This window comes from Gadus macrocephalus, chromosome 23, assembly GCF_031168955.1.
Source record: "Gadus macrocephalus chromosome 23, ASM3116895v1".
Taxonomy (NCBI): domain Eukaryota; kingdom Metazoa; phylum Chordata; class Actinopteri; order Gadiformes; family Gadidae; genus Gadus; species Gadus macrocephalus.
The window spans coordinates 19,048,260-19,062,479 of NC_082404.1; the positions used below are offsets into that span (position 1 = coordinate 19,048,260).

The following is a 14,220-nucleotide window of genomic DNA, read 5'->3' on the forward strand; positions in this document are numbered from 1 at the left end:
ATCGTAGGTCTATGTGGATTGACTGAAGTTATTTATGTCTGCAAAGAAAACTATGGAAAACTATGTGGAATACTGTCCCAATAACCTTACTTCACCATATGCGCGCCAACTTTCCACTCGTCTAGTCAACACTTTCACGTCTAGTCGCATCCATTTTGAATATAGTATTTTACTACCTAGTCCTTTAACTACCAGACTCGCTTCTGCATGATCTCTGCATGCAGCTTGTGAGCATTAACTTCTCATTACATTTATAGAATAGGGCAAGAAGGCTCACCTTCGAACGCCTATTAGCGCCATCTACTGGACGTCCAGGGCAGTGCGTCGGGATCTTGGGAATGGCCCAATTCAAAACAAGGATTGGTTCTCTTCCCAAACTCAAAACGTACATGCCATTTACAACAAGCTGCCTCTGCCCTTTTCCAAGATTCTTATTTATTGTAATGCATGCATTTTACAGCAAGACACATTGACAAGAGTCAATAAATCAAGTAGGTGTTGCAGGTCAAATTAACGCAGGTAATAATTTCCAATTTACACATTATTTTCGATCTCCAACTTAACATGGTTCCTAAAAGGTCTAAGAAACTGCTGCCAAAACTTAGCTGATTCGGTATCAAGAAGGGCCTTTATAAATGTAACAGATTTTAGGGTTAAACGAACATCGTTGCGCTGAAACAAAACGCTGTACAACAGAGGTTTTTTTTTCCGGCCTTTATTTGGGGGAATAAAGTTCACTTTGACCCCCAGAACCGCCGTTCCCAAGCCTCCCTCCAGAACACCGTCAGTCTCTGTGGTCAGCAGGTGGTGTGAGCCCTGCCTGGATGGATGGATGGGGGCCCCACAGGGGCTGAAGCCACCCAGGGACGGGGCCCTACTCGTCAGCCTCCGACTCGTCGTCCTCCTGGCTGATCTGGAAGTAGCGCAGCTCGTACGTCTCCTTGTCCGACGCCACCACCCTCAGCCAATCACGCAGGTTGTTCTTCTTCAGGTACTTCTTGGTGAGGTACTTCAGGTATCTGGCAGATGATGAGGAAGAGGAGGATGGCAATGGTTACGATCAGTTGCTTTGTGGTCCATTAATAGACTTGAGTATATACTTCAATATGGACTAGCAATTGACATAGTGTGAATAAGATCCCTGTGGCACTACTATTCTCCACAAAAACTATCATTTCCTAATAGTTTACATCAGGGGTGTAATCTGTCATTTATGCATCCCTGATGTTGCAAAACATCTCACATATCAAATGGTTAAGGGGTGATGTTAGCCAGCGGGTGTGTTTGTGTGATTAGCCTTTAGAAGAAATCTGCCCTTTCCAGTGTTTTAGTGGCCCGGTCCAGCTGGATGTACGCTGGATAGATCATTCTGCCAGCCTTCCCAGTGGACCGTAGCACATGTTGCTCATCTCTTTCAGTGTACATCTACGTCAGGGATGGGCAACTTTCATGATAAAGAGGGCCACATTTTTCATCATAACCATCGGAGGGCCACATGACTGCACACTTCAACTAAACGTGAGCTGAGAGAAGCTACACAATTTTGAATTTGGTAGATATGATTTCCTGTATTCTGGTGCATTTTGGGGATGGCCACTACCTAAAAAATCATCCAGAATCATAACCTATGTACGGTATGTTAATTGAACCAACATACATTCATTTCATGTTTTCCATGCTCAAACAGCCACATGAATGGTCAGTATTTGTATCAGTGCAAAGGGCTCACATACAACATCATTCAATGAAGTCAAAAAACTGAAAAACAGTGGCCCAACATTAAGTGCAACAACTCAATGAACTCAAACCCAACAAGCAGTTGTAGTAGTTGTAGTGGCGACTTAAGTGGATATCTTTAATGACTGATATCGCTTCTAAGCAAACTAGACGCATGGGTTTGCCTTCGAATTCTATGAATTCTTCTCATCTTTCTTGACCGAGTTTTCTGTAACTCGATCAATTATTATTCTTATTTTTTTTTTTTTATTATGTGCGGGCCTGACTGAGTGAGGATGCGGGCCGCCAGTTGCCCATCCCTGATCTACGTGAACAGGCCCACTAGGGATATCACCAAAACAGAAGCGGGGGCAGATTCTTCAAACTGCTTGTATTGGCTACCCCACTCACACCTGGTGGCATAACATCTCATCCGGAACCCTTTCCTCGACCTCCAGAGCTTCCCCGGGCCCCTAGACCTCACCTCTTGGAGAACTGCTTGTCCGACGTGACGTTGATCTTGTTCTTCATGCGGCCCACCTGGACGGCGGTGCCAAGGTTACCGGTCTTCCCGTTGACCTTGATCCTCTCTTTGAGGAAGGTCTCCTATTGGAGAGAGCATAATGACGCACTAGGGAAGGTAACCCTAGTTTTTTGTGGTCTGCTAGGGAAGGTCACCCTAGTCCATGAACAGTGTTAGACACGTCACACAACACTTGTATACATCATTATGTTTTGTGTAGTTCATTTTGTATGTTATGCCGCTTTTCCACCGCACATGTAGCTCGACACGACTCGACACGGTAGCAGCACGGGTCGTTTTCCACCGCAAATAGTACCTCCTGGACGTGGGCGGGGTCGGCTGCGCGAAAGGGCCGTGACGTATTTTTGTACGCGACGCAAACACCTACGCAACCCACACATGGACAGAACCCACATAACAATGGAGGACATCGATAACATTACTATTATTAGCTGGCATGTTGAAGAAGTTGAAGAAGTGGAATATGTTGGCTGCGGCGCTGCTATGGCTGTTACCAGCATGGTTGCCATGTCGCTCTCGTGACTTCGTCACACTCTCTGGCCAATCAGTGGCCGGCCGTCTGCCGACGTCACCTTTTAGCATCGGCTCAGCTCGCTTGGAACCTAGAGCAAGGCGGTACTAACAAAAGCAGCCACTTCAGGTACCAGATACCATGTTCTCGCGGTGGAAACGCAAAAAATGCGAGCTGAGTCGAGTCGTGTCGAGCTGGTACCATGCAGTGGAAAAGCGGCATAAGTGTTGTGCTTTTTCAGGGGCTTGTTTTAGACACGTACAAAGTTGGCTGAGTCCAGGATGCCGTCTTCCACCGGGTGGGTGAGGTCCAACGTAAACTTCCAGGAAGCTCCTTTTTTGGACTTCTTCAGGAAGAGATGCTTCTTGGGCTTGATGATCTGTAACATGAACACGTGAATGAGACAGGCTGGTGACAGCTGCACATATGGACATATTTAGCTGTTTAACTAAGAGTTAAGGATTATGTTTAAATTTAGCATCAGCATCGTCACACACAAAAGCCTCATTTCTAATCACAAATAAAACGAACCCAGGAGACTGCAGATCACTCAATTGCCAATGCAACACACACGAAAAATAAATGAACTTTGTATTTTAACTGATTTGAATTCTAAGATTAATTGGAGAATGTAACAAAAATATTTAGCAATTAAAAAAGTTATAAAAACGGAACCGTCATAAAAAAAAATCACATAACGTTATTAAATGTAGCATCGACATAGCATACAAAGCGTTCCTTTGACTTAATATAGCAATTACTTCTAAGTTAATCAGAGCATTCAGGAAAATAATTTATATGGGACAGTTTGTTAAACATGACAATGTCAAAATAACCCGGGACTTGGGGCTAGCCACATTAGCTAGCGGGGCTAGCCACATTAGCTAGGGGAACATATAGGGTTCACATACTAGGGACACGTGTCGATGTCAAGTTAAATCTACCGACTAAAACTTTGCGTAGTCGAAGGGAAAAGTCGACACATTTGATCGCGGCTTGGATATCGAACAGACGTGACGGTAAATTGTGTTTTTCCCTCAAGAAAACACCATTTTAGAGACTCGTGGTACATACCGGTGCCATGTCGAGGGCTGGGCGGCGAGGAAGAGAGCGACGGAACCGGAAGTTTCACCTAAGAGGACATACGTCACCGGAACGTGCCTCGACGAATGCGGAAGCCGTGGATGACGGCAGGGCCATGCATCATTGATGCAACGTTGTTTCATTTGTTTAATTTCATTCAACTTTAGCATGACAAGACGCCGCTTGTCTTCAGTGATGAAATCGACTTAGTGGTAATCCTTTCTGCTATCAATCTTTTAATGTATATTAATCAAGACTTTATCAAGCTCCCATTTATCAAATACAGCAATGGGTCTGTGGCGCCTGATGCTTTGAAACACATTAGCTTTAAGACGAAGGCAAATTACAGAAGTCCCATCTAGTCTAACGATGCGTCAGAATTTGGCCTTCGACCCAGCGCCAGTGACTGGGCTGCAGGAATGTGCACACACCCTGTTCATGTGTCCCAACAACTCATTAGGGGCCTACGATTCAATAGGCGTTGAAATGAGCCAGTGTTGGTCCCTCGAGTAATCCAGGCTTGTCAGCAGGCAATCCAGGTTATTCCAGTAGTACACATACGAGAAGAGGTTGGCTAAATCGGCATGTATGCTTTAATGTGCATTTCATATGCTTATAATACACGTTAGCCTTTGTTAAAAATTGGAGTGTATCTTATGTTTAAATCGCAGAATCCTATACATGGGCCTTCTGGTAATATAAACATGTCAAGCGAAAGGACCTTTGTGTGTACCTTTATATTAACTAATTCAGGTCGAGTAACAGTTATGCATTTTTCTTTTTGTGAAAAAAAAAAGACATACTCCAAAGCATTTATTTTTCTTCATCCATTTAATTGTTTGCCATTTCCTGTGAGCTGACAAAGGCCTCGAGTGAACAAAATAAGTTTGCAACTCAACACACACACCACCCCCCCCCTCCCTTCATCCCTCCCCACTGTCCCGACTCCCTGATAGTGACCCTCATGCACTCAGACCCCCCTCCCCACACCATCCCAGAGGAACATTCGCACCGAAGACCCGTAGTGTGTTGGGCCGAGGGGGGGGGGGGGGGTGACAAGGACAGGCCGAGGTCAACACCCGGTAGCCAAGAGGTAAGTTCACAGGCCCCTGCAAAAACACTGACCGACCAGAGTGGGGAGGTCTGACAGAATTAAAAAAAAATAAAAATCACTGAAGCTTGTTTCTGTTTTGTCAGGAAGTACGTTTTGTTTTGTTTGTTTTTTTTTTTCAGCGCTTTGGAAAGCTTGGATGACCCTGGAGGGCCGGTTTAGTGCCAGTGGTTGGCCGTCCCGGTGTTAGGTGGTTCTTCGTCGAGAGCAGAACCCTCGGGAGAGAGGGTGTTGGGCCATGCTGCGAAGCAGAGGGGTGGCAGGCTGGAACTCAGGTTTCAGTCATGTACTCGGGCTCTTCTCCTCACCAGTGTCGTCTCTTCATAAGCAGGCGAGCCGTCGCGCCCCCCCTCCAACCCCAACGAAAAGGCAAGACACCACCCGCTACATTTGAATATATATATAAAACATGTATAGTATATATATATAAAAACTAAAAGCCGGTTCTTGTCGTCACCGAGACGCCCGGGGACGCGAGGGGTGAGACCGAAGTTTCAGAAGGTCACGACAAACAGCGAGGAGCGACCGATGAAAATGGTTTTCCAAGACACTTTATGAAGGAGTACGTATTAAACAAAACCCGGGCGGTCAGCTGGGTCCGCCCGGGACGGCTGCAGTAATACATGGGGAGAAAAAAAAAGAAACCCTTAAAGAAATGAGCAATTATAACGGACGAGTGAGGTTGAGAGACTGTCCGAAGGTGGGTACTTTGATGACCTAATGACCTATGAGAATGCAGGAGACTAGATGTGGGTGGGACTTGTCGACCAGGACAGCAAAGACGTCGTGACTTCTTATTTACTGGACAGGGCTTTAACGGAGACGGCACACTCCTCACCCATGGCGCTGAGAACAGTGACCTGGGGGGGGGGGGAAACGATCCAATTACAAATGGCTTCCTGATAAAGAACATTTCTAAATAAGACCAAGAACATCGATCTTCACGGGGACCATTTCCAATGTGACTACCACAAACCTAAGTCGCATTTGATTTATTAAAGTCTCTTCTAATCGCACATCGCCATGGTAGCGCTACGCTGCTGTACGTATCACTTTCAGTTTAGATGTCCCGATATTCCTCGGGAGCAGCAATGATCATTGTAGAATGTTTACGATGTTGACTACTTTAGTCTAAATAATAAGCGTCAGTCAGAGCTTTGGACTATTTAATAATTTGCCCTGCTGCCAAACTTTACCAAAATACATAAACACTTACATCTTGGTAAGGATTATTTGTTTAATGTTTGCTTGACAAGTAACTGGATATTTATAGGAGAAATCCGTTGTCAAATGGATCTGGGATATGTTTAGAATGATAATGAGTTGGAATGTTCGTTTGTACAGATTGTTTATTAAAAAGGACATTTTATACACACAATACCATCAGTAGTTCACCCGTCAACGCCATCTTGTTTTAAAGACTCGATAAGTAGATTGACGAACACGGAGATTGTGACATCCGTCAGCAGCATGCAAGCTCCGTGTTCGTCAATCGACGTATCGAGTCTTAAAAACAAGATGGCGTCGACGGGTGAACCACTGATGGTGTATAAAATGTCCTTTATAATAAACTATCAGGACACTTACAAATTTATCAATGCCTCGTTTTATATGTTAAGACCCTTACTATACTACCAAAGAAGTGTCGGGCTACTTCTAGCCTTTTAAGTCATTTAAAATAGCGATTTAGTTTTTACCATAACACATGCCCCTATCGTTCCAAGTTTATAGTGTTTGGTAGAATCGGCTAAAAACAGCCAACTGAAGAATGGGTCTATATGTGCTCTTTTTTGCTCCAAAACGAACATTCCAACTCGTCATCATACCAAACATATCACAAGTACTTTGTTACACCGGATTTCTCCTTTAAGCCGAAAAACACGCTTTCCGGTCGAGAGCACAAGCGAAAGGACCCAAACGAAACGCAGCACAACTCACCAAGAAATCATCACTGTTTTCAAACTTGGCCTGGATCTCCTTGCCCAGGTCACCCTCTGGCAGACGCAGGTCCTCCCGCAGGTCTCCGTTCTCGAACATCAGGGACATGAAGCCGTCGGTGATGTTCAGCAACTGGGGAGGGAAACGGCTCACCTTAGATCAGCAGCCAATGCCAGTACCCGCGCTCCAAGTTCTAGCATCAGTTTTTCAGAACCGAGTGTTTTTGCGATGGTGAAAGTCACCTGCGGTCTGAGTCAGGTAGACCCCTGTTACAGTGGCAGCTAATCCAACCAGTTTCGTTACAGTTCTAGCCTTCATCCATAAAGTAGTATTAATGCAAATACCAGTCCACATCGACAGCATCTTAAGCCCCTCCTTAAGGATGGAGCTTCAAAGCGCCTTCAGGTTTATAAGATGCTCATTATTGAGCCAGTGTTTTAGTTAAGCCTTTTTTTTTAAGGTGGCAAAGTGTCCCAATCTGTGCGGTACAGTCCTGATATTTAACAGTCTGTGCTATAAATAGAGGAGATTTTCCTGCATTTGGATCAACACATTTATGTAATGGTAGTCTTTACATTCTGTTAAAATGTTTTAATTCCAACTATTTTATTACATAGAAAAACTTCCAATAGCAAAATGACAAGAGGGGACGGTGAATCAAATCCCACATGTTTCATATCAACACCGCAAAGAATGTCAACTGTAGAAATAGACAAATAACACCTTCTAATGGCTTATTCCACCTGCGCAAAATGAGTTCCTCTACAGTAGGATATATCCACAACGAGAAAGGAAACCGGGCACCACCGCCCCTTTAAGGGTCGAGTGTCTGGGCTGGGGTCCGAGTCGTCTCCTCCTAGAAGATCCAGCTTCCGCAAGAGACTCAAGACTCAGTTGTTCAGAGTTCACCTGGACCCTGAACAAGAGACTCAAGACTCAGTTGTTCAGTTCACCTGGACCCTGAACAAGAGACTCAAGACTCAGTTGTTCAGTTCACCTGGACCCTGAACAAGAGACTCAAGACTCAGTTGTTCAGTTCACCTGGACCCTGAACAAGAGACTCAAGACTCAGTTGTTCAGAGTTCACCTGGACCCTGAACAAGAGACTCAAGACTCAGTTGTTCAGAGTTCACCTGGACTCAACAGCCTCTCCCCTTACCGCCCCTACTCTCCTAAAAACACTGTCTTACTCACATAATGTATGTTGTAAGAGGTTAAAAGTATCCCTTAGCATAGTGTAGTATCTTACCCTTGTTTACAGAGAATGGGTTAGCCTACCAATTGTTAGTGTTTGGCAGTTTGTTCCACGAACATCCCAACTGTACTGACAGCGGGAAATATATGCAAGTCGCTTTGGATAAAGGCGTCTGCTAAACGCCCTGAATTGAACGTGTAGATTCTGCGACAGCCCAGCAGAGCGGCTGGGTCCGGGGGACGTTACGGGGAACACAAACCCACCTGCCACTCTGTCCTCTTGATGTGGGGAACGTCAACGTTGTGGGTGGAGGGGCACATGTCCTCGTACTTCTTGTTGGAGAAGATGTCGATGCCGGTCAGGTTGACCTACGGCACAAAGTGACGGAAAAATAAAACGGTATTAATGTAATAATTGATTACATTTTTACACTTTATAATTTATATTGTATATACCATTCGTTTTGTTTGCCCCGTTTAACTTTACTCTAGCGTTTACTTTAGCGTCTATTTTTGTTTGCATTAATACTGCTGGGCGGTTGTAACAAAGGATTTTTCCCTCCAGGGGATTATTAAAGTTGATATCTATCCATTTTACTTCCACCAAATACAATTTTAAACTTCGCCAGCACTAGAAAAACAAACTATTACTTCAAGTTCATAAGCAGAAAACTGATAAAAGATGTTGACTGGTTCGGGATTGCGAATTTACATCTTTAGGGGTGTTTCACAACCCCCCCCCCCCCCCCCCCCAAAAAGGTCAAAGTCCCCATCCACTGTACCTTGGCATGTCCGTGCTTGCCAGTCTTGGAGGTCGACATCTCCACGATCTTACAGGGATGTCCCTTCATGACCACGTAGCCGTTCTTGCGCAGAGCAGAGCACTGGATGGGGAAGGTGTTGGAGGCGCCGGAATCAGCAGCATCGAAGTTATCTATTTCTGCCATGGTGCGTTGGACAAGGGGGCTGGAGGGCAATGGGGTAAAACACCGACGTTACATTTAACCACGACATGGTCATTCAGTGTATTTTATGATTTGTTTCAGCCTGAACACACAAAGGAACGTGTTGGCTGAGATAAGGAGATCCTTCCCGACCATGGGCATAGACTGTAAAAAGATATAGACGTATCGTAGGTGATATCACACATCGGTTAACACACAACCGCTATGAAGCAGTAGATTTAGTGTTAAGGGCACCGCGGACATTGCTTACGACTTTTGCAACCCGCAGCAGAAACGATCACAAACAATCAAGTTTAGATCATGAGTCTACCCACCACTGCGTATGCCCACAGACTAGAGGACTGAGGCGCAGATAAGAGATCTGGGAGAAGTTACTGGCAGGTTACGGGCAGTTTAACAATACTGAATGCGTAGCAACATTTCAATAAATCGCTGGGGGTAAGAGAAGGGTGTGTTTTACCGAGGCCAGCAGGATCTTCACTGGAACTATTCCCTAAACATCGATCCCTGAGATCAGCTCTTCGACGTGACCCTTAAGGGATCCGCTTACTTTAACACACATAACGGGGGACTGGGAATGTGCAGAATGTCAACAGTTCGCATACGAAGAACAGTAGGGGGTCCACCGTAAAAGATCTTCGTGCACAGGTCACTTCCAGGGATCTGTTCTACAGTGGACACACGACAAGTGCATCTGATGATTGGTGTGGGCTATACGGCGCGACTCAGTCCGTAGCGAACACGCCATAAGAGCCAATGATGCATAAACGACCCCGACTCTCGGCCACGAAACAACTCATGTAGTCGTTTGTGTGAACTTATGCGTTATTTGACCCGTCACCTCGCTACACCGTTAGTAAACGTGGACCGGCCACTCGGCTGGAAATAGCCCTGATCAGGAGAGGGGCCAGCAACCCACAGGGGCCTCACCAAGACCTCTCCCCAGGTCCCCGCCCCGGGACCTCAAGGGGCCCATGTGGCTGTCACACAATACACGCTGAATAATTCACATGCCTGACAAACACGGCTTTACATTGGGCCGGGCGGAAAGCCCGATGTTACGCCCGGTGACTCGGGAACGGTTTTACAAATTCGGGCAACGTAAAGGCGAAAAGTGACCTAATCACGGCGCTTGATATCGTGACGCCGCACGCCTCCATGTAGCCACCGGCTACATAGCATTGTGATGCGTTTACGTACGGGACGATCCACCACCAGTGGGTAAACCCGGGTCTGTGCCCGGGGCTCGGCGCGGGTTTACCGACCCGAGTCCCGGGGAGCATGACGAGCAACTTCGTCCCCGAAGGCGCGGAAGGCCTCGCGCCGCCTCGATTAAAACAAGGAACGGGCGAAAACGGAGCGAAAACACGGGATCCACACCCCGACCAACGCTTCAAATCTACGGGGATATAGCAGCACACGAATAAACTCTTTCCGGACACGTTATCCCGAATGAGAGCGGTTTGGTTAGCGACGCGTTTTCGTTGAAATGTGTCGTGTGTTTCTCTTTTAAAAGTGCGTTAACTTCTCGATCTATGCCCATAGACGGAAACACGCGCCATGCCACACTTACCTTCCAGAAAAGAGGACAGAGCGCAGGCGCGACCAACTTTACTGCAGCATCCGCGGGGCGGAAAGGGGCGTTTTGAGCTTCCGGTCAGACATCAACAGAAAGGGTTGCCAGGTTTGATGAACAACATGCAACCGATTTGGGTTTAAATATACTAGTGTAGAAAAGAAAGGGAGATTATTGATGAAATTTAAGATCAAAATGTGCGTCAGAACAGATGCATCTCTCTTTTTTTTTTTTTTACACAGATATGATTCAGTTAAACTATTATAGTTAAAATCTTTACCAAAACGACATGGTATGTTTTCCATGGCAGACAGGCTGGATTGGTAATTAAAAGGTTAAGATGAACTTTTAAATAACCCAACCCTGCCTGTTGACAGTTGAAAAATAAGGTAGAGTCACACCTTTGATAACGTGCCAATATTGGGCAGGACGGTCTCCAAGGTTGGTGGTGGTTAGTGAGGTCCCCCCTTCACTTTAGGCGTCTTTGAGTGTTATTAATTATTATTATTTTTCATGTTTAACCTCTGTTTTCCTTTTATTCCTAGTCTGTTTTACATAGTTTTGAATGATGACTATATGCTCTGTAAGGTGACCTTGGGTGTCTTGAAAGGCGCCTCTAAATTAAATGTATTATTATTATTATTAAGGTAGGCTACATAAGAAATCATTATGGAATTGTTAGTGACAATCTGGCCACATAAGAAAATGTGCTCCAATTAAGCAGACAATTTACAATAAATGCAAATACACATAAAACAGTTATATGTTGGAATTTTTTGGTCAGGCAAAGTATGGCCAGCAACCTACTTACAGATCCTACTTAGTAACAGTAAAACTGTGGCCTGCTCTCCTTATTTGGTTATTGATTATATCTATTCTGTTTATTCTTTCTCTGGCAATAACCTTTTCCCCTAAGAAACACATGGCCATGCGGAATTCAGCACCACCGCGATAAGTGACAGTGTTTAACATTTCAGCACCTAGGTTAGCTCCCTGTACCTGAGGGGAGCTATAGTATAGCTCCCTTGAGACTCCCCCTCTCCTCCATAGCCCGGGGCAGTTGAACCTGACTGGACCTGATTATAATGCAAGGCCAAGCCGCTGTTGAAGGAAGCTTAGGTTCAGCAGCAGCAGCAGCATGTTGTGTAGACACACCTCAATTCCAGCATTCTGGTACAATTTTATGTGCAGATTTCTGCTTTATTTATGTTAAGGATAACACAAAATTCAGGCACTATATGGCAATTCAAAATATGTTGGATAAAATGCAGTTAGGCTCTCAGGAATGATTAATTGATTTCAATATTTATGATTCGGTCGATCAATTAAAATGTGCATATGGCATATACTCACGTCAAAAATAAATATTAGATAGTCTATGTTTGTGTGAGAGAGGGTGAGTGAGTCTATTTTTCAAAATAAAAGTCCCCTGCTCTTATGTTTTTATTAGGGGGGGGGGGGAGAGACACATGCATGTTTTCTAAATACTTATGGGGACGTACCCCTGCATAATCACGTTAACACACACACACGCACACGCACATCGGTCTTGTACATAAAAAAAACTGAATACCAATAATACCACAATAAAAACATTGTATTTATTTCATCATTATCATCATCATTACATTTGTTTTTAGAAATTATTATAGATTTTTTTCTTTATGCTGTAGAAAGACAACTAAGATTTCTCATGAATTATTTTTTTGTCTTTCTGTAAAATGAATGCTGATATAGCTAAAATGCCTTTACATATATATATTTAAATCTGTGGTCCCAGAACGTTGCCTGCCTTCTCCGTAAAACACTTAACTGTGCTTCTTTCCATCTGCCTGATATCCACTATTATCTAGTCCACCATAAACGGCTTCCTCCATCCCACTGAACCAATGCGCTTGTGGGCATGGAGGTACAGGCCAACGAAACCAGGGACTAGGTTCGATTCACTTAACAGAAATGTTTAACAATAAACTCTCAAATGTGTGTCAAAAATAAAAAGTTAGTACTAAACAGTCATCGGGTAAGACATTGAGAACATATTGTACGTGCTTACTCAGTGTACTTGCTTGAAACATTCCAATGTAAATAAGTATGGAATAATATGGAACCTTTTCTTGTACGCATTGGTTGAGTACCTTGTGCAAACATGTTCAGAATTGTTGCTATGCCTTTATTTAAAATTGTAAATCTACTACCTCCCAAACTCTAAAATGATGAACACAAATAATATAATATAAGCCTGGGTTGTAGGGTAAAGTAAAGTTGTTTTTTTGGACTTTTGTATATATTCCAGTTGGTTCCTTTCTTCATACTAAAAAAGCAACAAAAAATAACTTTTAGAAACAATGTATAATTTTAAATCGTTAAAACGTGACATTAGAAACACCACTGGGGGAAATCTTTATCAGTCCGAGTACTACAGTTTAAAACATTTATTTGTTGCCTAATTAAGTATGGAATTGCCTTGCAACAAAGGTCAGAGAATCAAACGTTGAAGCGCTAAGCTAGGACATGCTAGCGATTTTCAACAGTTTCTTTGCCACATCCAAAATCTGTATTCAAACCTCAAAACAGCCTGTCGGCATTTTAGGAAGATATTTTTATCTCCCATTTGATTTTCCCATTTGTCAGTCTAGGCAGTGGAACCGTTGTCCCTTAGTCGGGCAAAGAATTACATCACACGGGTCCAAGCTCCTCCTTATTCTACTCGACGACTAGACAACCCAGCATACTAGCATCGAGCTAAACCACTTAGTGACATGAACAACACACACAGGCGATGTACATCACGCCTGAATGTCAGTAACTAAGGACAAAACAACAGATCCTTAACTACGTTTTAGTTTAGCAATCTGCGCAAGTCTGTAGAAGGGAAGAGAATGTTGGATCTTTCCCGACAACTACTCTGACATAATCTGCAGTGTCAGATTGCGCAGTTGATTGGGGTCCTTCACAGTATAAATGTGTATTTATACAAGTGCAATATACACAGGAAAGTGGAAGTTTTAAGTGGTTGGGGGGAGATGCGCGAGGAACTGCCACAGATTGGAAACTGGGCCAAATTCTTTTTGGCAAAACTGGTGCTCTGGTTTGAGTTCTGTGTGTGTTTAGATGTTGGTGTGTCTGTGTGTGTGTCTGTGTGTGTGTGTGCGTGTGTGCGCGTGTGTGTGTGTGTGTGTGTGTGTGTGTGTGTGTGTGTGCGTGTGCGTGTGTGCGTGTGTGTGTGTGTGTGTGTGTGTGAGAAAGAGAGAGCAACATTACAATATCTACACACTTTGTTGTTCTCCAGGTTACACTGTTATAAGGACTAAGTGACTCTATCTCTGTCTTTTGTGATGCCATCCTCTTGTCTTGGTAGAATTTAATGTTAGATATTTCAAAAAGAAAATGGTAAAAAAGGTACAAAAGATTTTATTAAAAATTCAAGCTTTGTGATGCATCACTTGTGTACCTATGGATCCAAAAAAAATTGGAGTTAAGATCTTGGGATCTGCGTTAAGAGAAGTATGATTTGCTTCTTTTCTTTTTTTTGATATGTCAAAGTCCCTACAGCAAGAAATAGCATCTTAAATCAACAATGAG

At 44.0% G+C, this 14,220-nt stretch overlaps 3 protein-coding genes and 1 long non-coding RNA gene across 4 annotated transcripts in view; all 4 read right to left on the minus strand.

Annotated features, from left to right (window-relative positions):
* Positions 1-418: 418 nt before the first annotated feature.
* Positions 419-4,003, minus strand: rpl22l1 (ribosomal protein L22-like 1). Its single transcript, XM_060044544.1, has 4 exons — positions 3,846-4,003; positions 3,034-3,150; positions 2,201-2,322; positions 419-1,019 (listed from the first exon to the last, which is right to left on the minus strand). The coding sequence occupies exons 1-4, from the start codon at positions 3,852-3,854 to the stop codon at positions 875-877; spliced, it is 393 nt and encodes a 130-aa protein (XP_059900527.1). The 5' UTR covers positions 3,855-4,003; the 3' UTR covers positions 419-874.
* A 663-nt stretch (positions 4,004-4,666) lies between these two features.
* Positions 4,667-9,095, minus strand: LOC132452136 (eukaryotic translation initiation factor 5A-1-like). The gene is made up of 4 exons (XM_060044543.1): positions 8,880-9,095; positions 8,362-8,466; positions 6,904-7,035; positions 4,667-5,825 (listed from the first exon to the last, which is right to left on the minus strand). Exons 1-4 carry the CDS (start codon positions 9,042-9,044, stop codon positions 5,760-5,762), a joined length of 468 nt encoding a protein of 155 aa, XP_059900526.1. The 5' UTR covers positions 9,045-9,095; the 3' UTR covers positions 4,667-5,759.
* On the minus strand, positions 7,158-8,355 carry LOC132452138 (uncharacterized). The gene is made up of 2 exons (XR_009524246.1): positions 7,819-8,355; positions 7,158-7,772 (listed from the first exon to the last, which is right to left on the minus strand). It is a non-coding gene; the product is annotated as an uncharacterized LOC132452138 (long non-coding RNA).
* Positions 9,096-9,957: 862 nt separating the features above from the next.
* The window catches only part of LOC132452964 (phospholipase D1-like), a gene marked incomplete at its 5' end in the record, with an annotated part of 11,725 nt that continues 7,462 nt past the window's right edge, over positions 9,958-14,220 (minus strand). Inside the window, 1 exon segment of the mRNA XM_060045798.1 lies at positions 9,958-10,042. Within this exon segment, the coding sequence (XP_059901781.1) occupies positions 9,958-10,042 (85 nt within the window).

Coding starts and splice junctions, on each gene's coding strand:
- rpl22l1 (XM_060044544.1), bottom strand. Junction 2,323..3,033: donor TCCTGGACTCAGCCAACTTT/GTACGTGTCTAA, acceptor TCTCTCCAATAG/GAGACCTTCCTCAAAGAGAG. Junction 1,020..2,200: donor GACAAGCAGTTCTCCAAGAG/GTGAGGTCTAGG, acceptor ATCATCTGCCAG/ATACCTGAAGTACCTCACCA.
- LOC132452136 (XM_060044543.1), bottom strand. CDS start 9,044: ATGGCAGAAATAGATAACTTCGATGCTGCTGATTCCGGCGCCTCCAAC. Junction 8,467..8,879: donor GCAAGCACGGACATGCCAAG/GTACAGTGGATG, acceptor TTTGTGCCGTAG/GTCAACCTGACCGGCATCGA. Junction 7,036..8,361: donor TCAAGAGGACAGAGTGGCAG/GTGGGTTTGTGT, acceptor TTCCCTCCCCAG/TTGCTGAACATCACCGACGG.